The 25816-nt window shown below is 39.3% G+C and overlaps 1 protein-coding gene across 6 annotated transcripts in view; it reads left to right on the forward strand.

The window, feature by feature from the left end:
• The window catches only part of ST6GALNAC3 (ST6 N-acetylgalactosaminide alpha-2,6-sialyltransferase 3), a 576783-nt gene that overhangs the window by 102284 nt on the left and 448683 nt on the right, over window positions 1-25816 (forward strand). For 2 of the 6 annotated variants that reach the window (XM_079129198.1, XM_079129194.1), the window contains exon 1: window positions 856-11229. The exons of 2 other annotated variants lie outside the window; for them this stretch is intronic. Coding sequence is in view for 3 of the 4 variants with exons in the window: in XM_079129194.1 (XP_078985320.1) it covers window positions 11215-11229 (15 nt within the window). In the remaining variant the exon portion in view is untranslated. Of the gene's footprint in view, window positions 1-855; window positions 11230-25816 lie in introns of those variants that run through there. 2 more of the 6 variants (XM_079129195.1, XM_079129196.1) reach the window with 2 other exon arrangements.

Below are 25816 nucleotides of genomic sequence, written 5' to 3' on the forward strand. Positions count from 1 at the left end.
AAACCCGAGTTCCTTCCCTCCCTTTAGGTTTTAATTCAGTACATCTGATTAGTCCTGATAGGTCTTCTGCAGACTTCACATCAAATAGCCCCTGTGCTTCCATTTGCTAAGGTAAAAAACTTCAGAGTCATTCTTACCCATCTTTTACTCCCACATTTACATAGTAAATTCTTCACAATTTACCAGAAGCCCTCTATTTTCATAACCTCCATTGTTAGCATCCTGGTCTGAGCCACCCTCCTTCATTGTCAGTCCCCTGACTCACCTACCAGCTTCCACCCTTGTTCCTTGAGACTTTCCCCAGCATAATCATATGATCCTTTTACAACATAACTCAGGTCTCTTGCATCTTTGCTCAGAACTCTTGTCTCTTAGACTCCCAACCAAGGCCTTTATAACTGAGTCCTCTAAAGCCCATATCGCAGAGTCCTTTTAGGACTCCATTGTAAAGTCCCCCAGCCTGATCTCTCTCACCTCCTCTCTGACCTACTGGTCCTTGATCACTCTGCTCTGGACATATCCCTCCTTGCTGTTTCTCACTGGGCCAAACCAGCTCTGGACCACTTCCTGTATTTTCTCTGCCAAAGGATTTTTTAAAAAATCAGGTATTTGTATGGTTCCCTTACTTTTCTTCAAGTGTGACTAATTTTGCCTTATTAGAAAATTGGTTCCAGACCTGCTTATGTGAAATTGGAACTCCCTGTTAATTTCATATTTTGTCTTTCCCTTACTGTTTTATTTTTCTGCATGGCATATTTCATCATGTGACATTCTCTTTGTTTTTATTGGCTTATTATTTACAAAGTACTAACAAAAACATTAATACAAGCTCTGTGAAGACAGGGCCCATATCTGGAAAAATATCTAGCACATAGTAGGTGTTCAGAAAGTATTTATAATTGAATGTATTATTAGTAAATCTGGGCTTTAAATTCAGTTTTGTCAATTAATTACATGATACTTGGCATTCTCAGAGTTCATGTTTTGTCATTTATAAAATAAAGATAGCTGTATTTTGTAGAATCGTTGCAGAATAGAATGTATGCTTGTTTCCCAACTAAGTGTTAAATTAAGTTTATACTAAAAATACTGTAGCTATTATTACTGTTGTTATTGTTAGTACTGACTGAGCTTTGATTTAAGTCTGAATTTATTTGGGCATGAGAGCTTCCCTGGAAGTGGAATCCAGGAACTGGCTCTAATCCTGTGTGACTTTTCTGGAAAGTTTCAGTTGCTTCTGCTTTATCTGAGAAGAGTGTGGGCTGCCTGTTAATGGTTCCTGGGTTTCTGCTTGAGTGGTCTTTGACTCCATAAGGGCTGAAGTATAAATTTTTCCATTATTCTTAGGCAAGTCATTAAAATTAAATAACGACAGAATGGAGAATAGTCTGTTCTTTCAATTACACAGGATTTGTTAAGACATTCTTTGTCTTCTTTTATTTAATCAATATGCAATATTTTATGTACTTTTATCATTCTTGTGTTAAGAAGGTAATATTCACATTAAGTGACTGTGTTTTACATTAGCAAAATAAATGTGGGTTAGGGCTCAGTTCTGTAAAGAACATGCATGCAGGTACTTTGCTTATTAACCAGATTTGGTGTCAGCCACACAGTTATAATACTAATAATTGCTAGCTATTAATATTGTAAATTTAGCTCAAATATTTTAAATGTCTCTTCTTCTAAGACTGAATGTTAAGATTAGAATTTAGAATTGAGTACAAGTATGTATAAATCATTTTGAACAGAAAAAATGAATGCAAATCAGAGACCAGCTGGAGGCAGATTTGCATGATTATTTTAATGCTATGACAGGACACGAACACTCAGAAATTCGAATTAGAATTCTTATTTCTCATGCCTTTAAGGGTCACTGAAACTTTCTTACAATGTGGCCAGTATCACCCTGCTATCAGCACACCCTACTGATAATAATTTGAAAGTCCAGTATGAAACTTACTCTGCCTATTTGTTTTCTCTGCTCCCTGAGTTTGAAGGCTGAAATGAAATAAGCATTTTCACTATAGCAAGCTCTGCTTATCATGTACATTATTGGTGTTCCTTAGAGATTGCCCCAGGGTTTTTCAATAGATAAAATGGCATCTGATTATCAGCAATCACTTGTCCTAGCAGAACTTAAATACAGAATATCCACTGCACTGGCCAGCTACTCTGAAGAGAGGATAAAAAAGTAACAACAAGGTCATTTTTGCAGACAAGTCTAGACATGGTCTCTTCTGCAGCATGAAACTAATATCTGACTGATTGAGTCTTGCTGCATGATCGTTTCTCATACATGTACTAAATCCTTTAGTGCTATTCATAAAACTGTTCATAATGAAGACTTTATAAGAGATTTTTTTTTCTTTTTAGAGATTTTTTTCTGCTTTCAGATTACCCTATTGTGCTTATAGTATGTGGTGTGAGTGCACATGACTGAATGCATGCAAATCGTGTGTGTGGGGGGGGAAGTATACTCTTGTCTTTTGCAATTATTTTCATCTTAGTTACTCAAATGAATGGCTGATTAAAAATAAAATTTGATAGTCAGGTGAATTGGAGCTGATTCTGGTTTAAAAGAATAACTAGGCAGGTATTTCTGAAAAATAAATAAATAAAGCTATCATGCTGTAAAAAATAAACTAATATTTTTAAGGAATAGAACAACTGATGCATTGGTTGATGCTTCAGTCTGATATGGTATTTGAAGAACATAAAGTTGTAACATAGATTTTCATTTTAATGGGAGTGGTGTAATACCCTCATAATTTTTTTTCACTTCTCATTAGTTTTTACAACCTATGAATTACCTAAAACAACTTCAGTCATTTGAATTTTGACTTACCACTTATTTTACTATGTGAAAAATTGTCATTTGAGAAATGGAGTATGTATTTATGGTACTGGTGTCTAAGGCTAGATGTTAGGCCTATTACAGAGTTTGCAGATGCTGCCTGTATAATGCAGTTCTGTTTGGGGGGTCTTTTCAGTGATTATGGAGAATAGAAAAGAGTGACAATGAAGGAGTAGTTAAGGCAAATCTCATGGTATTATAATGAGAATTAAGGAGCTTTTTCTGTATACCAGTTTGGTTCTACTGTTTGTAGTCTCACCTGGAGAAGATCTATATAGTATATATTAAGCTTATTTTTCCAGCTCATTTATTCATTGGTATATTATTACATTATTATTGACTTGGAAAATGACCCAAACCATAAGACTTGAAGCCTTAATATCCTCTTTTCTACTACTGTTGATTTCCACACTTAATTTCAGAACTGCCTTTCTTTTTTCCTGTTGGGTGTGTGGAGGCAGATAATGACTACACAGTCTGCTCTCCATCTCTCCATATCTGTGAGCTCCACACCCAAGGATTCAACCAACCATGAAACAAAAATATTCAAAAAATTGTGCCTGTACTGAACATGCACAGAATTTTTCTTGTAGTTTTCCCATAAATAATACAGTATAACTACTATTTACATAGCATTTATATTATGTTAGGTATTACAAGTAATATAGTGATTTAAAGTATATGGGAGGATATGCATAGGTTACATGCAAATACTATATAGAAGGGATTTGAGCATCCATTGTTCTGGTGTCTGTGGGCGGTCCTGAAGCCATGCCCCCGTGGATACTGAGGGATGACTATATGTGTGATTGTGATTGTATGTATCTCACACATATGAATTATTGAAATATATGTGAATTATTAAATACATAAGTGTGTGTTTGAGTGGATGGAGGTACGTAACAACTATATGTTACACGTTTTATCTATCTTGTTGAAACCTCAGTTCATTGCAGTATATACACATATATGTAAATATATGGTTCTACTTATGCATTCAGGTAAAACTAGACCTACTGATTTTTGTGTTAGTCTCTCTTGTGTCTCCTTGCCACTTCTCTCTCTACCCTGAGCCCATTAATGTAACCCACTTTAATAACTACTTATATATTCGTCTATAATTTTCTCCCTTTCAGTTTATTTGCAGCCACTATAATTATTGATCACACCTCATGTGAACCAAAATCATCTCAATGGGGATGTTTCACTGAGAGAATCATTTCTGCCTTGTGGTAGCCTCATCAGCTTATCCAAGTTACCAGATCGAGTCAAGAAAGTGCAGACTTCCCAGGGGGTTCTAGCTCTTCAGAATTTGTCCACACCTAAAAAAACACAAGTGTAGAGTTGAGCATTGACCATTTTAGAATGGTCACCAGGAGCACACACCAATAATGAGGATGAATAATGGGAGCTGATACAGTTCAGAACTGGGCTTGAAATCAGGACTCACTCCAGAGTGGTTGTTGTGACTGTCACACAAAATAGATTCTGCCACCCTGGATGTGTGTGTGTCTTCCTTTAGACATGGAAATCAGTGGGGGAAATTCTTATGTATTAAACTGTCTTCTTTTGAGTTAAAAGTTTTACAGGTGAGGATTTGCTCTAATTTTCTGCTCACACTGTCCTACTGAGCAGTCATCTGTGCTCTTGTCTGATGAGGAATAATAGTGATAGTGATCATGAGAGTATCAAGTACCATTTACTGACCACCTAGTGCCCTTCTCTATACTAATTATGTTAAAGGCAGCCCCTCTTTTAACCCCCTCTTGAACTCAATGCCACCATTTACACTTTACAGATAAGGAAACTGAGGGTCAAAGTGGAAAAGTAACTTGCCCAAGGTCACCAAGCTGCTTAGTATTAGCTCTGAGACCTAAGTCAAGGCCCACAGTACTTCCTGTCTCCAGTCAATGTGCTTCCTGACCTTTTGAGTTTAGTTCAAAAATCTTTATTATATTCTTCCTGTGGGCCTACAGGCACTGTGACCAGCACTGAAGATGCCAGCTGACCAAGACATAGGCTCTGCCTGGAGAAACTCGCAGGTGAATGGGGAGACAGACACATTACCATTTAATGTAATGTAGATGACTGTCCCCAGAATGTAAGCTCTAGATGATGAAGACTTTGTTTTGTTCTGAAGCACTTTAACCAATTTCAGTAATGTAGTAGATGCTCAATAAATCTTTGCAAAATGTATGTATGGGCATGCCATGAATTCCTGTTCTGAGGGGCAGCAGTTTGGCTTTACCTGTGGTTTTTGTTTGTGTGTTCACTCTGAACCCAACTCCTGGCAGGATCCTGATCCCTCCCTAGATGACTGCCAGTAGCTCCTAGAACACTCTGATATATTTCCACAAGTATTCTGTGGAGCACATCTGTGTTCCAGGCATCGTCCTAGAAGTAGGAACACAGAAATGGACCAGACTGGACACAGTCCCTGCCCTTATGTAGAAATCCTTTTATGCCTGGTTCTCCTTCAGTGTTCCTGATTCAATCTTGCTTCTGGCCCACACATATGATCTGCTGTTGTCCCCAGCCTTTCTATCATTAGCATCATTGCTTCCTAGGTATCTGAATGGCAGTGACAACCCATGAACCCCAACTCTGACTTGACCAGATAGCACACCCAGGAGTTCTTTATCTAGAACTCCTGCCATAGATTACAAATCTGCTTCTTGTTTACATAGGATGCCCGCAGTGGAAAGAAGCACACAGGTCAAAATACATCCAGTGAATACTCAGAAGAGAAAGATATTAACTCGTGTGAGCCATCTCCTCTGTGCCAGGCAGTGTTCTGGGGCTTTTCCTCCTTTATTCAGTTCTCACAGTAAACCTGAGAAGGAAGTGGTGTTTTATTTGTTTTTCTGGGTGACACCCCATGAGGTTAGTAGGGTGTCAAACTTAGCTACTAAGTGGTAGAGCTGGGTTAAGAAATGTAGGTTGATCTCCCTGCAAGCATGCTTACCTGGGACTGAGGTGTATTCTCAAGGCCAGAGGAAGGGACCAAGGAGGGTGGGAGAGTGAGCTGCCTTGTGGTGCCTATTTATATCCATGCCCTGGAAATTGTACACGTAACTCATTACAGCGGTCGTCTGCTTTCCGCACCCTCTTGGGGGGCCTTTCTCGTGTTCCTCTGCAGATTTATGAGCTCGTACGTGGCACCTCCACTCTGCAGCAGTCTTTAGAGTTCCCTGAGGATTCTCCTAGAGATCACAATTATTTAGGTTCTCAATTACCCTTGTCCAGCTTTAAGCAGATGAACAGTATTTTCACCCCCTAAACAATGATTCCTGAGGCTTATTGCTGCAATAATATCACATTTAGTTTCCAAGGAAACTGCTTCTCTGTCCCTTTTCCCCCACCCCTCTCACTTCCTCAAGCCTGAGTTTTTTAAAACTCAAAATGTGCCATTTCAACCTCTTTGCCATTGTTAAAGTTTTAATTCTGGCACCCGTTCCTAGGAAATTACAGTTTTCCTTCTGATCTTCTTCTTAATGTTTTGGATGCTTTTCTGCAGAATAGCTGTGCATTCTAAATGGCATTGAAATAAATTACTGCCTTCATTATGACACACAATAGATGAATGTATCATGCTTCAGAGTCACAGCTTCTTTAACCAAAATACCCTGGTTGTTTTCCATCCTGTAGTTCTATAATTACTTACTTGATATTTCATTGTGTGGCCTGGGAATAAAGTAAAGGGTAGACTACAGTGTATATGCATATTTTACTCTCAGTATGTATGTGCATTCCAGTTAACTGGATAGGTTCAATAAATTTATAACCTCTAGGTAAGTTGATTACTGAATCCAAGCATCATTTCTGTAGATGCTACTGGTGACTAAAACTATTTTTGGGCATTGCGTAAAACACTCAATAAGGCAGCCATGTTTAAGGCAACAGGCAATGAAGTGTTTACTTACACTAAAGCATTGTGTTGTATTTTGTACTGCTGCTGGGAGCCAGGGGGAGATTTATGGCCTAGCCATGTGACGTCATAGGATGTCAACATGCAGTCCCACTGCTTAGGCCATTGGACTTAGGCATTGACTCTCTTCAGTCCTCAGTTTCCCCACCCTACACACACCTACACATCCTACACACCCATGCACACATACACACATACTTCCTGTTTTCTTTACTGGGACCAAAAGACCTGACAAGAATAATTTTAGAGGAGTTAAAATTTATTTGGTGCTTGAGGTTTCAGAGCCTCAGTCCACAGATGGCTGGCTTCATTGCTCTGGGCCCAAGATGAGGTACAATGTCATGGCAGAGGTGTGTGGTAGAGGAATGCAGTTCAGGACATGGTCATCAGGAAGCAGAGAAAGAACTGTATTCACCAGGGACAAAATATAAATACCAAAGCAAACGCTCAGTGAACTACCTCCTCCAGCCATATCCTACTATAGTTACTGCCAAGTTAATTCCTATCAGTGGATTAACACACTGATTAGGTGAAATGCTCTCATTTCCCCTCAAAACTTTCTTGCATCATCTCACACATGAGCTTTTGGGGGACACCTCATGTCTAAGCCATAGCACTTCTCATCTCAGACAATGGTGGTTAGCCACCCTGGCAATGTCTGTGCAGCTAATTTGTGATCACTGTGTTCATTCCAGAGTTGCCATGAGCCTCCAGGCCTCCCCAGCCTCTGAGCTTTTGATATAGAGACCTAACTTTAGTCCCTGCCTGCCTCATAAAATGTCTCTAAGACTACTCTTAAGGAATGTAGAGCTTGGGATCTGATTTGTTTTCAAAGAAAGGAATATTGGACAACCTGTGAATAGATAGACTTAGGTTCAGAAACAAAGTTATGCATTTGTAGATTAGGGTTAAAACAATAATTTGGGTGCACGTGGAAGGAGGAGGGAATTAGTGTATGTGGGATTAGATTTGTGAGATCTGTTATGGGAAACTGATCCACAGTCTCCTTGTCTTTTAAGCATGTGGGCCTGGCTAGGATTCTTACCAGAGACTAGCTGCTGGTGGGCAGCAGGCATGGAGCCAGTCTCTCCTGTACAGCTGGATGGTGGCAAGAGCATATGACTCTTACTCCATCCCTCCAAAGGAGAATGGGAAAGGGAGCTTCCTTCAGTTATCCTATCCTGCCACACCGTATGAACCTGCAGGAGAGTGTGGGCTACTGGGAGAATACAGTGGCTATGTCTGTATTTGTGCAGGAAAATTCCTAAGTTGTTTTCTACAGTAACATGATTTGTATCCTTGCCTGTGAGTACCAGCATCCCTTCTGTGATAAGTGTACAGCTCCTCAAACCCCAGGGCAGGAGGACCTTGCTGCTTTTTTGTGTGTGCCGTCACTCTGGGCTTCTTGGTGTCCCTCACTTGGCCTGAGCTGAAGCCAACACAACAATAGACAGTGGAGTGAAATATGAATGGACTCGAGATCACTTAAGTCACAAGTCACTGATTCGTCGAATGTTGTAATCTGAGACAAATATACCCTTGGAAGGGCAGTGAGCAGAATGAGTAATAAGAGATCAGAAGCCTGCAAAGAGTAAATCTAGTAAGAAGAGTCAAGAGTGAAATTTCCTAAGCTTAAATGGGAATGCTAGCTTGTTTTGCAAATAGGTTTTTCTTCTTCTGCTCTCTCCTGCCCTCCCAGATCCCTTGTGGAGGGGAAGGAGGGAAGACTCTTGAAAGAAGTGTCAGCTGTGCAAGAAGTGTCACAGTGAAAGGGTCACATTGCTACAGAGACAGGTGGGCCAGGTTCACCTACAGCTCCAGAAGGGTCTTATCATCTAGGCTACAGTGTTTATGCCTTATCTTGAAGGACCCCTCAAGGCCATTAAGTGGGGACTGACATTGTGAGACCCCAACTCTGGCTGGGAATATGAGTTTCTTCTAGTCATTCAAACCCAGTGAATTGTGACTTCTGAGAGCTCAGTGGCACATTAAGGAAAGTCCATCAGATGGGTACTCATTTCCTTGTGAGATGGGGTAGAGTTTAACAAACCTCCTTTTAAAACAATTCATTGTCTAATTGGTAATTAATGCAACAAAAACAATGTAGTATATGACACACATGACATTTCACCAATAAGGTCATTCATTGTTCTATGATAAACTGATTGGACGCAGGGTCTGTTTTACCTGACATTCGCACTAATAGATTGGAGGCTAGAGTCGGTGAGAGGCAGACTGAGAGATGGGAAGGAAAGATTTTTGCATGGCAATGCAAAATTGTAAAAAAGTGCATGGGGCCCGGAACGGTGGCCCATGCTTCTAATCCCAGTGACTTGGGAGGCTGAGGCAGGAGGATCACGAGTTCATAGCCAGCCTCAGCAACAGTGAGGTGCTAAGCAACTCAGTGAGACCCTGTCTCTACATAAAATACAAAATAGGGCTGGGGTGGTGGCTCAGTGGTCAAGTGCCCCTGAGTTCAATCCCTGCGTACCTGCCCACCCCACCTCCCCCCGGCAAAAAAAAAAAAAGAAAGTGCACGGGACTCCAGCCTTTCAGTCTAGTGTCTTCTTGCTGCTTTTGAAATGGTTAATATTTCCTTCTTTGCAAGCATTGTGATATGATGCCTAGACGCTGGAAGGATTTGGTTTACATTGTATTGAAAAATAAAACAAGACAAGCAAAGTAAAATAAAACAACATTAAAAAGTAAAATCCATAAGCAAGCACAAATAAAATGATTTGGTGTGGTAATTTCTAGGAATTTTCAGACTTTTCCACAAATGTACAGAAATGATTTTTGCCTGTGGTCCACAAAGGCTTTGAGACTTTAACCTACCCTTACTGACCAGATTTGTAACCGAATGGTTACATGGTTTGTTGGAAACACTCCAGTTGCTGGATTTCTGGAGTATTTTGTTGACCCACAGTAATCTACTCTGTGACATAAAGTGGGCTAGCCATCTAGTCCCAACCCTAGAACTGAAATGCTATTCATCGTTGCTCTTAAGGACATGAGATCAGTAATATTTATTTAATATTTATATTCCCATTTCTAGAAGCCCATTTAAAAAGCGATATTAGTTTCAGTAGCAGAAATAAGGAAAGCAAAATTAGAGCACAGAAACTTAACCAAGTGAGGTCTGCAAAAAGCAGCAGTGTCATTATCTTCCTGGAGTTTGTTAGGAGTTTGGAATCTCTGGCCTGCCCCAGACTTCCTGAATTAGAACCTGCATTTGACTGCGGTCCTAGATGATATGGTTACCCTAAAGTTTGAAAACCATGCTGTCAGCCAGGCATCGTGGCTTACCCTGTAATCCAAGCAGCTTGGGAGGTTGAGGCAGGAAGATCACAAGTTCAAAGCCAGCCTCAGCAACTTAGCAAGGCCCTAAGGAACTCAGTGAGACCCTGTCTCAAAATAAAATATAAAATGGGCTAGGAATGTGGCTCAATGGTTAAGTGCCCCAGGGTTCAATCCCCACTACAAATTAAAGAAAGGGGAGGAGAGGAAAGGAAAGGAAAACTGTGGAACCATGGTGTGGACTGTCCTTTGAAGAAGGCTGGCTGCACAAAACGTGGGATGGGTGTGGAGGAAGTCCTAGCTGGCAGTGGGGCAGGAATCAGGGCATGGGAACCTGTTCGTCCTCATAAATGAAGCCTTTGGCTCTAAGAAGTTGAAGGAGAAAAGAAGAGGCGACTGAGGTCCCTGTGGAGCCGGAGGGACTGAGATGCAGGTGCAGGAGGGAGATTAGGTTAAACTGGGTGAGTAGCATTTGTTCTTCTGAGGTCGCCAGGAAGGATGGAAGGGTGGAGCTGCCTGTAATTTAGTGTGTATGCTGAGGAGGTTGGAAAACTGAGAATAGTAAAAGATAAGGGCTTATTTTACTGACAAAGTGTTGTCATTTCCTGAGTGTAAAGAGCAGACCTGGTCATGAGATGTAAGTGCAGGAGGTCCTGTAGGGACACAGCAACAAAGGACCTAAGAGTAAAGAAGAGTTACACGTTGCATTGGCCACACTCTTAGACCATTCAGAATGTCTTCTAGATCTCTAGAATGGAAGCGGTCTCCTTCATCTATGTATATTGAACTCCAGCTTTGAATGTCAGGTAATTGAAGAAGCCAATGTAATACTGGTGCCGCTTTTGATTGTTGTAATAATACTTTTTCTAAAAAGTCAGAGTTTCTTTACAGATGAAATAATTTTCTTCAAAGGCCATTATCCTTGTGTGAGAGATGGAAAACCCTGGATATTAGAAACAGCAAATTTTCCCCATGCTCATGAACTGAGATTGCTGCCAGGCTCTGCTGAACCCTGATTGCAGGTTCCTTCCACAAGGCTGCTGACCTATCATGATTTGTCAAGAACCTGCACTCTACTAGACTTGGAAAAAGAATTTTTGAAGAATCCTGCTCTCACAGGACATCTGTGGGAATGTGGAAGAAAAAGGTAAAGAGAGACACTTTAATATTTTATTTTCTTGACATGGAGCTGCTGAGGTCCCTTCCATCATCTCTGCCAGCAGGAATGCATGGCTGCTTTCATCTCTCTGTTGTCTCCTTGTTGCTGGGGCCTGTTTTGGTGAGAAGACGTTTTGTTACTGAGGACAGGTGGTTAAAATACCCTGCTTTAACTGGAATAGTTGCAGTTATGTACTCTCAGTCCTGTGGATCATTTTTCAAAGCTTTCCATTGCTTCTGCTCTTTGATCAGGAAAAATCACTTAACAGTGAGACTGGAATCCACTTTCATAGACTCCCATGTGTCCTTGTTCTCACCTACTGGTCTTTTCTTCTCTGAAGAGTCTGACCTTATGAATTTAATTTTTTTCTGATTGTAACATTAGTCAGGTGAATTGGAAAACTGGGGACTTTTGTTTATTGATCCTTTTATCTTTAGCCTTTTTTGCCTGTAAAGGTCATTTTTCAATTTCCCCAGAAGGTAATTCTACTTCTCTTAGTAATTCTCAACGAACAGTGAGCATAAGACATTTCTACAAAAGCCAGAATAAACATTAAGTTTAAAAGTGTCATATAAAAACTAAAAACAAGCCTTTGTGGTTCTGAATGTAACTTAAATTAGGAAGAAAAAACTGTCTCATAATGGAAATAGTCAATTCTTCCACCCTGTGAGGGGTCCATGAGGCAAGAGGTGCCTCTTTTCTCTGGGAGTCTAGACATCAAAGATGTCTGTTCATCTTTTTGTGACGGCATAAATGCCACTTTCTCCAAGATGCCTTCCTTGATGTGTAACACCCAGTGTAAATTAGTCTCCCTTTTCTTTGAAAAAAATTGCTTAGTTTTAATTAAATATTATATATATTGATCATGTATGATATATTATTTTGAAGGATATATATGCTGTGCAATGTCTAAATTAAGCTAATTAGCATATACATTCCTCACCTTAGGTCTCCCTTATTTTTTATCTTCTCTTAGTGTCTTTGATTTGTTTGATACAATTATAAGTTTATACTTACTTGAATATTCATTTGTTTAAACATCCATTGATCTAGACTATGTACGTCATGATGACAGGAGCCTATAACTATAGTAGATAATAAACATTTGTTGAATGAATAATAATAATAGCAGAATATTTGTTGTGCTCACTGTGTACCAGGAACTGTGCAAAATGCTGTATCCATCTTACCTTACTAATTTTCAGTCTGCTTTGACTGCCATAACAAAATACCAAGGACTGGGTGGCTTGAACAAGATACATTAATTTTCTTACAGTTCTGGGATTTAGAATCCAGAATCAGGGATCTGGCAATAGTTTCTAGTAAGGGACCTCTTCATGACTGCCTTCCTGTTGCATCATGTGGTGGAAAAAAAGAGAGAATGAACTCTCTCTGGTGTCTCTTTTTGACATGGATGCTAATGCCAGTAGATCAGGGACCTACATTTATGACCTCATTTATACTTAATTACATCCATACTGTACATATAGTCATACTTTGACTAGAATATCAGTATATGAATTTGTGGAACCCTATGTATGTATCTATCTATCTATCTAACACTATATATTATAACATTCCACACCTGACAACCTTGTGGAACTGAGGTGGAGACAGTTCTGATGATCTTTGAATCTTTCTCTTTCTTGAAGGATAGTTCAAGTTCACAGCAGACAGCTCTATGGTCTTGTTCTCTTCAATCCCAAAGTCTGACAGCCTTCCTTTCATCTCATCTCTATTCCTTTCAGTTCAAATTGTCATTGTTTCTGCTCACAGTATCCCATAGCCTCTTTATACACAGTCTAGCTACACCCTGGATGTTCTGTTCCCTATGAGCAGGTTGAGAATATTTCAAATCTTTAACTTTTGATTCCTTTTGACTTAATAATTCCATTTTCCATTTATCTTTCTCCTCTCACTCTTTGTCAGCAGCAGTCAGGAGGACTAAACTGCTCTTTGAAAATTTTGCTTAGAGATCTCCTCAGCTGAGTATACAATTTTGTTTAAAAATTCTACCTTTCACAAGAAACTATAACACAGTTTAAACAACTTCTTTGCCTCTTTATAATGAAGACTACTTGTCTTCCAGTTTTCAATAATATGTTCCTTTTCTGTTTGAAACCTCACCATATTTGGTCTTCAGTGTTCATATTTCCATCAGCGTTCATGGTTATTATGTATTCTTGACAAGATGGATACTTTATCACCAGCTCTCTTCTTTTCTTTTTGATCTCTCACCAGAATCATCTTTAATGTCTATATTCCTACTAACACTTCCTTCACAGTAATCTGGACTTTTTCTAGTATGGACCTAGCCTCTACCCACCACCCAGTTCCAAAACTATTTCCATATTTTTAGGTACTTATAGAAGCAGCATCCATTTCTTGGTACCCAAATATGTGGCAAGGACTGCTATAATAAAATACCATAGACTGAGTGGCTTAAAAGTAGAAATTTGTTTTTTTACAGAAGTCCAAGATCAAGGTTCCGACTGATTCATTTTCTGGCAAGAACTTTACTTCTGACTTGTAGATATCTCACTGTGTCCTCATACGGTGAAAAGAGAGAGTTCTATGGTGTCTCTTCTTACATGCACCTTAATCCTGCATCAGAGCTCCAACCTGATGACCTCATTTAACCCTAATTGCTTCCATACTCCTAATACAGTCTTGCTGGAATTCAGCATATGAATTTTGGTGGTGGTAGGGGGGCCACATGCATCAGTAGACAGCCTGTTCCCTATAGCTCTAAAGAAGTAGGCATTATAATTATCTTCGTTTTGTAAATGGATATTCTAATGCTTAGAGCAGAGAGTTTTCCCAAGACCACAATAGTAAATGAACAAGCTGGACAATACAGGTCATGAGTATTCAAACTTGGGCTTATAAATATGTGAAGATCTGAATTATGTTGCATGTGCTATGAAGGATTACAGAGTAAAGAAATTCCTTGAGTGGAAATCAGGGAAGACTTGGAAGAGAAATAATTGGAGCTACTGAGTAAGAGCATAAGGAGGTATATTCAAGGAAGAAGGTCTACAGGTTAATAACAGTAGTTCTTGAACCCTTTGTGTTAGGAAATATTTACAGTTTAAATAAAATATTGAGCCTGGCATGGTGTCACATGCCTATAATCCCATTGACTCAAGAGGCTGAAGCAGGAGGATCACAAGTTCGAGGCCAGTCTCAGTAACTTGGTGAGATCCCATGCAACTTATTGAGACCCTGTCTCAAAAAATAAAAAGGACTAGGGATGTGGCTCAGTTGTGAAGTTCCCCAGTATCAAGAAAAAAATATTGAAAATCTCAATACTTTATATGAACTTCTGTTTATATGAGTCATATCTGTTGATATTTGTAGTATTAGAAATTAAAAATGGGAAGATTTGAAAATATTTATTAGTTCATTTAATAGTAATAATAATAAACCCATTATGTTATCACAAATAATATATATTAATGAGAAATAATTATATTTTCCAAAATAAAAAAAATTAGCAAGAGTGTTAGCATTTAAAACATTTTTGCAAATTTAATGTCTTCCGGTATGGAAGACAGCTGGATTCTCATATTGCTTCTGCATTCAATCTGTTGCAATATGTTGTGTTGGTGGAAATAGATGGAAAAAATTCAGCTTCACATGGAAATGTAGTTGGAAAAAGGAAGTATTTGAATTGCCTTTTCAGATTATTGTGGACATTCTGCTTTTTACTACAGCATGGCTCCACTTGGTAGTTTGTTAAAGGTTAGTTGTAATGTGGAATCTGAAACCAAATCAATGAACTTTTCATTTTCTGTCACTTTAAAATCCATTGGTCTAGCCTGCACTTTGGGTTTTTCACCCATGCATGATTTGGTAGCATCTTGCATGGTCATTTGAAAATACTGGCTCACTGAGTTAATGTAGATCTTTCAAATGTTGACACATTTCATTCTATGATCTCTCTCTCTATATATCACATCCCTTAATATCACCATTCAAGTATCTCATCGGAAAAGAATTTAAGTACTGAAAAGTTGCCAAGCTCATGATGGCAGATACAAGCTTTATAAAATCCTAATTTTCATTTGAAAACTAGATATTTGTCATTGGCATCAAATTCTGTTAGTTGTTTTTCTTAAAGTGATGGTATTACTTCATTCATTTCCAGGTAAACATTGCCAAAAGGCCCAAGTCTAAGTAACTTTACTTCATTAGTTTTCCTTTCAGTAAAAATTATGTTCAATAAAAAGCAACTGGTTGAACTTGTGACTCAAACAATTATGTGAGAGTGTTTCTTTGTGACACTTTTATTTATGTATGCAATAGAAGTGCTTTATGCATTTTCCCATTTCATCACCCAGAATATTAAAAGCATGTGTACTCAAGGTTTAATAAAATTAATAATTCTTACTACTGCATCAAGAACATCTTAATTGAAACCAGTACTTATTTTATTGAGAGTACATGACCATGAGGAACACACTGGCTACTAGTATAGTTTGGAGCTGCTGTAGTAATTTAGGCTGAGGTGCTGGTACTTCTACCTACCATTGTTTTGTATCCTTCATGCAGATTTTCAGCATAGCAACAAACGCAAATAAACCTTTGTGTTATCACAAAAACCTTTTGACCTTGTGGTCCCCTTGCAGGGTCTTAAGGATCCCCCTGCTTTCCCCAGGGATGCATTTGAGAAATGTTGGGCTAAAGAAAGTAGGTCATGGGATGAGTTCTCTATAGGAATTAAGAAACAGGCATGTATTTGGTGTGACTATAAATTTCAAGGGTCAGGGAATCTGAAATGAATATGGGGTGAGGGACAGAGAAGCCGTAACTGAGGTTGGTAAGAAGGAGAAAGGTTTTGCAAGGAGTCCTACTGCTCAGAAGGTCAGATTCTGGCTAATTTATCTTCATGGGAAACCAGGAGTTTCTATAATTTGTTGAGAAGAATAACACTGTGTTTCCTCATCAGTGAAATAGGAGTGTCATAGCATTATTTTTGTGTGACTTAATGTATAAACAACTCAGAATGGGGTTTGGCACATAGTTGGTCTTATATAATGCTATTATTTATGAACATGGAACTTTGCACTTGTTGTCTGAAGTCCTCACACTTCAGCCAGTAGCAGGATACTCTGGAAAGATTGTTAAAACAAATAGCTGGGTCCTGCCTCTGGAGTTCCTGATTAAGAAGGTTTTAGGGCCATGAATCTACATGCTCCTCAAGTTCCTCGGTGATACTAATTCTGTTCCTCTGGGTAGCACATGATAAGAAAATGAGTCATAGGAATTCATATGGCATCGTTTTATGTCTCTTATTCATGTCCATGGATGGGAAGTAATGTCCACTGATTCTTTCTGTTTCACTTGATTGATTTTTCTCAAGAAGTGAAAATTTCCCTGTGTTTTATTTTTATTGGAGCAATAAGTTGGGACAGTAACTGATTCAAAATTTGTATTTTTTCTAACATGTTCTATTTCGTTGTGCTTAATTGCCATCATAGCCAGATGACTGAATTCCAAAAATGTGCCTGACTGACCACAGTTTTACTCACCAGCATGATTTTTACCAGCCTTCAGCTTCCTCAGTGTCACAGGGCATCTTTGCCACTTTCTGAATTTATTCCAGCTTACTTTCTTGTGGAGCCTGGGATGCATACTAGTTTTCAACATTGCTGAAACAGTTGTGCTAAATGGAAAATGTTGGTATTTTGAGGAAGTTGATTTCAAATCATACATTCATTGAACAAATATGTGAGTGCCAGTTCTGTGTAAAGCTTTGTTCAGGAAACAGAACCAAATAGAGTACAAGATAGGTAGGGATTCTTATTTGTAATCTGGGGAGACGCTGATAAGTCAACAGGCAATTATAAAACAGTATGATGACAAGGGAAGGGCAGAGAGCTAACTGGGCTGATGGGGCATCTAAATCATGGGGCAGGGTCAGGTTCCCAGGGTAAGTGATGTCTGAGCTGAAAGTTTAAGGGAGAATTTTAATTAGGTAAAGAAAGCAGTATGAGCAGTATTCCAGGCTGCATGGGCAGTATGTGATGAGACAGAGAGAAAGAGAACACAATGTCTTTGAGAAGGTTAATTTGGCTTATGGAGTTCAACTCAAGGTGGAGATGTAGAAGGGAGGGAATGATAAGAAGGTAGAAAGATCAGGCAGGACCTCCTCTGCCTTGTTGGGTTTCTCATTCTCAGTACCATTGGCATTTGAGGATGGAAAATTCTTTACTGAAGTTGAGGTGGGGGTTGTCCTATTCATTGTGGGATGTTTAGCAGTATCCCTGGGATCTGTCTTAGATGTCAGTAACAACTCCTACCCCTTCAGTTTTGATAAGTAAAAATGTCTTCAGTTATGGCCCATATCCCTTGGGGAAATAACATTGCCTCTGGTGAGGATCATTATTACATAAATTTGTGTTTATTTTGAGAACAATATAGGGCAGTTTTAAGGTTTGTTCAGATGAGTGACATAACCAGATTTACATCTTTGGAAAATCGCTATGGTTGGTAGCACTGTGGAGGATAAATTGGAAGTAGGCAGGATTCAAGTTAGGGAAACTTATTAGGAGGTTTTTGAAGTTGGGTGGAAAAAATCAGCCTGGTGTAAGGAAGTAGTTGTGGAATGGAAAGAACTGTTAGGCCTCAGGACAATGAGACTTAATAAGGTTTTGGTGTCTAATTGGATGAACTGGTAAGGAAAGAGGGTAGCAAGGCTGACCTAAGGTTTCTGGCTCAGGCACTAAAGTAGATGGTGGTGCTGTTCACTGATGAAGGGAGCACAGGGGGAAGACTAGAATTATTTGGAAGGATCAGATAAGTATGGCTTAGGTTTTAAATATGTAAAATTAGAGGTGCCTCCTGAGAGCCAGCGGGAGATCTTCATCTATTGGTCAAGTTCTGGTTCAGGAACTTAGGAGTCAGATCTAAGTCAACCGGCAACTAGATGGTTGAACTCTGAACAAGACTGAGAGAGATGCTTTGAGTGGGAAGGGCCAGAAATTAAGGGTAGGTGCTGGCTGACACCAGGTAGAACCTGGCAAGAGTAAGAGGGGCTGGCAGTGAGAGGGTAGTGTCGAAGAGCCAGCTCAGTGAAGAGAAGCACACTTTCCATGCATGGTTCAGAGTCCTTCCTTTCCTTCAATGGATGAAAGTTTCTTGGGTCCCAGTTGCTTATTGGGATCATTTTGAAGTCACTGGACCCCCAAGAAGGGTATGATTGGTTGCGGAGGTTGCCACATTTATCTCTGGTATAACCCAAGTGGAAGCTCTGATTATAAAATCTAGAGCGGGAGGATTGATGCTGAGCCACGATGATGAATTATGTGGGGGACTTTGTAATGGAGATGTATCACACCAACAAAAAATCACTTGCCAGTTCTTAAAGAGAATTCCTTTTGAGTTGATGAATGGTGGAACTGTATTTCTGCTTAATAAAAGCTACTTCTGATGAAAAACTAACAATTTTAATTTAGAGATTGTATAACTATTGCTAAAGGGTTGTGATGTCATATAACCAATCTCAGATATTAGTGTTGTACAGTATTGTATAATTTTTTTCCTGAGTTGTATGTGCTCCAGACACTTGACCTTTGAAGGTACTAATGTATTATTTACATGAAACTAAGATCCAGTGCATTCTAAATGGCTGTGATTTATCATGACTATTTCAGAATTGGGTCCTGTGGCCATATGCTAATTTGACTTCAAGGAAATTCTGTGCGGTGTGCTTGAATTTCATGCTTAAAAATTTCAGCAATAGTTTCAATGCTCCATTAATTAAAGTAAAATGCTTCATAAGTTTTTCTGCATAATATGGAATGCATTCATAGCTCATACTTGAATTAAAACCCTTAGAAGCCTTACATTTTCTGGTCTGGTAACCTTTGTTTTTCTAATTTATGTTTCCCATTTGTCCTGAAGGAGTTGGAAAGTTGAGATTTACAGTCATCCCAACTGGGAGAGTTAAAATTCTTGATTAAATGAGAGCTTGTTTGTGTATTCAAATGGAAAAATGTGACTGAACCAAATAAAATTCACATTAAATCTGTTGTGGATTATCTCCTGAACTTAATGCAGTTTTCCATTTTCTGATCCTCTACCTGAATAGCCATGTGGTAGGTATGGGAAAAAACATTTTCATATAATGCAACTTTTTTTTTTTTTTATTTAAACAATTATGGATTGGATTCAGGTTATTGTAAGGAGCTCATCCATCTGGGGCTTTGTCATTGGTTATACCAGATTCCCAGTATGTTTTTCTGTTATGGCCATTTTCTGCCATAAGAGTAGAGAAACTACCAGGTGCAGTGGCACATGCCTGTAATCCCAGAGGCTTGGGAGGGAGGCTGGGGCAGGAGGATAGCAAACTAGTGAGGCCCTAAGCAACTCAGTGAGAGCCTGTCTCTAAATAAAATATAAAAAAGGGCTGGGGATGTGGCTCAGTGGTTTAGTGGCTAAGTGCTCTAGGGTTTAATCACGGGTACCAAAATGAATAGAGAAACTGAGAGATCATATCTGCAGAAATAGAAGAATGAATGGAGAGAAGGAGAGATAAATGAGAGAGAGAGAAAGAGGGAGAGGATTCTCAGAGAGTTCTCTGTGACTAGAAAAAAATGATATCTCCATTTAGGAAGCCAGGATGTGGTGGTGGAGAAAAAAGACCACAAAGAAAAAGACATTTCTACTATATTTCTGTAGAGTCACTAAATTAAAAGAATAGGTGGGGGTGGGGGGAGGGAGAAGGAGGAAAAAAATCAGAAGGAAAAGGGAAAAAATTCTGTAGAGAGGGAGTGTAAAAGTGCCTTTTGTATTGTTCTTGGATTCTGATGGGAAGATATGTAAAGGACAAGATCTCCTTCGAAGCAGAGTGGCAATCTCACATTTATAATTACTAACAACCCCCATGTACATAGCATTCTACATGTGCAAAACATATTGGTAAATTCATTAGTAAAATTTAACTATCCTAAAGCCTCTGGGAGCATTGACTTGGTAAAATAATGGAATCTGCATTAAAGCAAAAGTAATGAACTGACTCAGCACTCCTGAGTAAAGTGACCTGATGTCAGAGATACCAATGAAGGATATGAAGAACAAATCAGGTGAATTTTCTGGTTACAATGGAAAGGGTAACACACAAGGCCAAAACTATGCACACGATTTTGACCTTGAGTTAACTGAAAGACAATATTTTTCACTCAGAGAGCAGAGAGGAACATCATTGATGTTTCCAAAGGGAGCCTTTAAAAGAGCAGGGGTGGTGCTTATATATTGTGGGGTGTGTGTGTATGTGTATACATCTGTACATGTATATGATTAGTTTCAAGATATTTAAGGTACTTATTGTGAACTTTAATTGTGCAAGTTTCTGAGGGGATTCACACATAGTAAAGCCTTAAGCCTTGCTGAGAGTCATGTGAGAATACAGTGTGCCCCCACCTCCACCCCAGTCTCTCTTCCCAGGAAACCCTACAGTTGGAACTGATGAATGCTAAGTTATTGGAACAGGAAGTAGAGGTAAGGTTTAGGCAACATGGAATGAGAGGTGCAAAGTGTCAAGTGTTTGCAATCAGAGATTTCTTGTCAAGTCTTAGAAGTTGAGATTTACTTTTTTTCAGAGAAGAATCTGCATACAGTCTTAAAATTCAGACAAGTCATCTTTATGTGACCTTAGAGCATTGCATTTTCAATATACTGATTTATTAGGTATATATTTATGTGATTTTTAGCTCCTTGATATTAAAGATGGAGATCCAAATGTTCTTCAGTTCTTCTTAATTAATTAATTCCTCTCAAGGAAGTAAATACTTTAGAAATAATCACTCTGCAGCTTATAGGGATCCAAGTATGGTAACTTTTAACATACAGTTAGACGTTATTGGTTCTGATTAATTTGTGTGAAATTAGAATTAGGGTTTAGAATATTTTAAATGAAATTGTTTTATTATATATTAGAAAAAACTTATGACATCCATTTTATATGAATGCTGGGCTAGGTCCTAGGGTATATGTCAGAGAAATGTAGGGATATTCTCAATCTTCATGTTAGAGTCACTTGGAACACTTTAGAATTTTGAGATCCAGGCAACACTCAGATCAATGGAAGAGGCACTCAGATCAGTGTTGGCCACACTCAGATAAATGAAAGTGGCACTCAACTTATTAAATCAGAATCTCTGCCAGGGGACGCAGGCATTGCTGTCTGATAAAGCCCCCACATGATTCCCCTGTTCAGTTGAATGTGAGAGAACTAGAACATCGTTCTGGGAAGCTTTAAAAACCACCCCAAATCAATCTACATAAAAATTTTGGGGGATTTGGTTTAGGTTGACAAATTTTATAGGCTCTGCGGGTGATTCTTATGCACCTGGGTGGTTCAGAATCAGCGATAGTGACCTTGCCCTCCAGATGATTACAGTCAAAGGGAAAACAATGACTCATGTGTACTTTATTGAAGAAAAGTACATGAAAAAAGTACATGAAAGTCTATGCTTGAATGCCAAAAAATGAACCAAACACTACAAAGAATAAGAAAATATGAGTGGTAAGTATTTAATGAATAAATTGAAATAAGTTGTATTTAGCATGTCAATTCAGGTAGAAGTTGTTTTTTAAGTACAGGAATTCTTGGAAATACTTTTATCCAATATACATTTTCACCATGCATTCTATCTTAAAGAGGAAAATGCAATTCTCTTAACTGTCAGAATTACTTGAAATTCTAAAGTGGAAGCAGTGGAAATGAGAACTGGGTACTTCATCTGACCTCTCTGAAAGCCTGGTGTCTGTTTGCAGAGGGGAGCGACATGGAGCTAGGTGCTCTGGGGGACTGTGATGGAGGTGAGGTAGGATGAGCATTTGCAGCATTATTGCTGGGGTGTCCAGGAGCTATGTGTCCTATTGCAGTGTGTATATCATAATGCAAAAATCAGGTAATTGCAGATTTTTTCTATGTGGTGTAGGGAGATTTGACAGAAATCTGGAAAGAATTTTTCTCATCTTAAATTTTACTTCCATAAGCTTCTTCTTGCCCTAGGCAACAATTGCTTCTGGTAGTGTCTTAAGAAAATTGAGTGAGAGATGCTATGGGAAAAGTCCTTGACTTTCCATAGCACTTCATCTGAGTCTTGATAGCCTTGAATTCTTATAAAAGACAGTACTCTGCCTCATACTTAGTTGACTTGATATATGCTGACTCAGATAAATTGATATATGAAAATGTGGAGCACACACTGAGCACTCAGTGAATGTGAGCAGTTCTATAACTTCCCACCGCTGCTGTTCTTCCCACCATAATTTGCTTCCTGAACTGCAGGATCTTTGGGGGCAGGCAAGAGCTTTGTTTTCCCAGTCTCCTAAAATGAACCTTGACCCAGATTTAGCACTCTTCAGTGTGTGCCTAGAGCAGAAGTAAGATCAGATTTAGCTCCCAAGACACTTATGAAATTATTTTGTGTATTCTATCAATATTAATGATTTATAGCTGAGTGAAGAATTCCATATCTTTCAAATGCTCTGTCGTGTGAACTCTGGAGAATGGCTGCTTTAGAAGAAAGGGCCCATCATATACTTGGGTGTCCACAGCCCCCCTTTGACCATCCTGATGTAAGCAGGCCACTACATCTCCCCATCTATCCCCCTGCTTGCTCAGGGGTCCCCAAAGCACAGGTCAGGAGACTCACTGTTCCCTGCAGAAGAACTGACCTCAGGACCAAAAGAGTGATGTATATGATAGAGGAGAAGGGGAGAGGGAGAGTACTAGTGATGTGCCAGCCATCGCTAAGCCCCATTTCAAAAGAACATTTGTTTGGTCCCATCAGGCAACCTCAGAGGACAAGTTAGTGTGCATTTATGAATGGGACCCTTGTTGCTGCTTTTATGTTATAAAGGAGGAGAGAAATCTAAAATGGCATTGAGAAATAATGAAAGTACATATATTTTTTTCTCCCAAAGAAGCCAAAAGCATTTCCACAGCTATATTATCCAATGCTGCTGAGTTTATGCTTCAAATAATTGAGAATGAATACCTGGCAGTAAGTACTAAATCTGTGTGTGGTGACTGACAGATTAAGCATTAGGGATGTTAAAGGAGATTAGACCATGTATTCCCCAACAGTCAATGTCAGTGTTATTTTCCATCTTAGAATTGAATGAAATTGCCTTTATGTTTTTCACCATACTGTTGCCATTATCTCCTCCCAGTTTGGTTCTTACATTACTTCTCTCTTTAGAACATCATTCATTTATTAAAATAATCTTTCTTGAGCTCCTTCCATGTATGAGTTGCCAAGAAGGATATCACAAAGTGGGAAACCTGGTCTTTAGAACCTAGAAGCTTGTATTTCAAGAAACGGAAAAATGAGACCATAACGTAATCCCAGGAGGCCTATGTGATGAAGTGCTATGTTGTCTTGGTGAAAGGATTCTTTGAAGTGAGGGGAGCAGCACATAAAATAATGCCACTTTTCAGGATGAGCACAACTGTGCCTCTTCTGTTGTCAGTCTGAGACTGGAGAGGCTGGTGGCTTTTAATTCTCTAGGTTGTGGAGGCCAGCAGGGGTGGTGGAAGGAGTATGGTCGTGAGAGTTATTTCTGGATTCGAATCCTGACCCTGCTGCTTCCTAGCTGTAGGATATTAGGCAGGTGACTTGATATTTCTGAACAACACTAAATACATGTACAACTTTCAGAGATGTGAAAGAATGTCATTTAAAAGGCCCTCAATATGTGGTGACTGTTAACCATAACTGATAACTGTAAAGATATTTCTTTTGGGCCATTAAACTCCCACTTAAATGGGAACTTGCAGCAAAACAACTCCATTCACCTTGCTCAGATCCAGCTGTCTTTCTTTATATTAGTGATTAGTGCCAATCTGGGGGTTGCACTTCCTCAGTGACTATCTCTGCTCCTGCCTGTATGGACTTTAGCACCATTTGGGAGAATATACATTCAATGTGGTCCCCACCCACTTCTAAATCAACGCTAAAGAATGGATGTTAAATTTGTCTTGTCTCCAATGTTGATTCTCCACAGTCCCTGTTCTGTTGAATTTTCACCTCACATGCTCCAGTTTGCCTGAAACAGAAAATAACCTTAAAAGCTTCTTCAAGGAGGTGCTGCACCATCTTTACACAAGGGCAAAAGGAGCCAGGGCCTTTGCCCTTCTCTGTGCTGCAGAGCTACCTGTATTAGCCATCTTCTGGCTTCTCCATTCATGAATGATCCTCCTCCCTAGGGCCAAGGAAATGGCTTACCTGTGCCCATGTACCATGGGAGCTGGACCCCAGAACTCTCCACTTAAATAGCCTTTACTCAACTCAGTACTTGCAGGGTCCTTTCCCTGGGTCCACCCTCCCATAGCGTGACCGGGCAACACTGGTGGGAGCACCCCTTGCCCGAGGGGTACAGGTAGCTATTGGGATGGTGCTATAGCATCAGATTGTCCTGATGATCATGAAGAAAATGATTCTGTACGACAATGATAAAGTCAAATGATAAGGTATCAAAGTTAGTCCATTCGTAATTCCTACTTTATCCACAAAAATTCATGTTTATAACCAACAAACATTTTGTTGGAGAATTAGTCAATGAAAGGATGGGATCTAGTAGGCTGCAACCTACTAGAAGCAGAACAAAGTCTCAGACCATACATTTCTCCTTCCAGAGTCTGCCTCTTAACATAAAGTTGATGTTCTAGATGAAAACCGAGGGATTTTCAGGCTGACTTTCTGAGGGAGGCATTCAGGGGATGTTTTAGTGTTAGTCTTAGCATAAATAGTAACTCCTGTCCTATATCCAGAATGACTACTTCCCACGTCACTTGTGACCTGAACACCTCACTTCACAAACACTATTTTGAAGACACATCCCGAGAGTGGGGCTGGATGTGTTCTGATTGGTCATCATCACATAGGAAATCAACTTAACGTCAAGCCATTGGTTCATACCTCAGAATGCCGAGAGTGGGCCCAAGTGAGTCTACCATATGAGGGTCTGGAAAGCTCAGTGGGTTACCCACCTCTCTCCAAACTCTTATGTTCAGGTGGGATCTGAGCCCCACTGCATTGAATAGAGCAGGATCTTCTTTCCATTATGATGATACGTTTCTAAAGGATTATTTTTTAAACATTTGCCTCCACCATCTCCAGTCACAGTTCACCTGGAGTCTTTGGTGTCATAAATATCATAACTATTTTTCATTAAAAATATTTAATGAAAATTTATTTACATTAAACAGCCTCTTCTATTGGTTTTACCTAAATTCTATAGGTCTTTTTTTTTTTTTTTTAAACATTTCTCTGGAGTTAATTAGTGCTGATAAGGATTTTCTGAGTGTTCTCTCTCTTTCTCTCTCATGCTTTTAAATCTTCTTGACTCAGTTTCAACATTCTTTGGTCTCCAGAAAGCTTCCATGCTTCACTTTGAGAGGTAAATTTATCTTTTGTAGTTCTCCTCTCATAGCTTTTGCATTACTGGTTCATTTTGCTGGAGCTTTCTCAGGCCTTTTATTGTTTGGCCTTGCTATTCTCAGAGATTTCTTAGAATGTGCAGGCTTTTACTGTAATGTTTACTTGGTAAATTGCTA

The sequence above is a fragment of the Sciurus vulgaris genome (genome assembly GCF_902686455.1).
Source record: "Sciurus vulgaris genome assembly, chromosome: 1".
NCBI classification, from domain to species: Eukaryota; Metazoa; Chordata; class Mammalia; order Rodentia; family Sciuridae; genus Sciurus; species Sciurus vulgaris.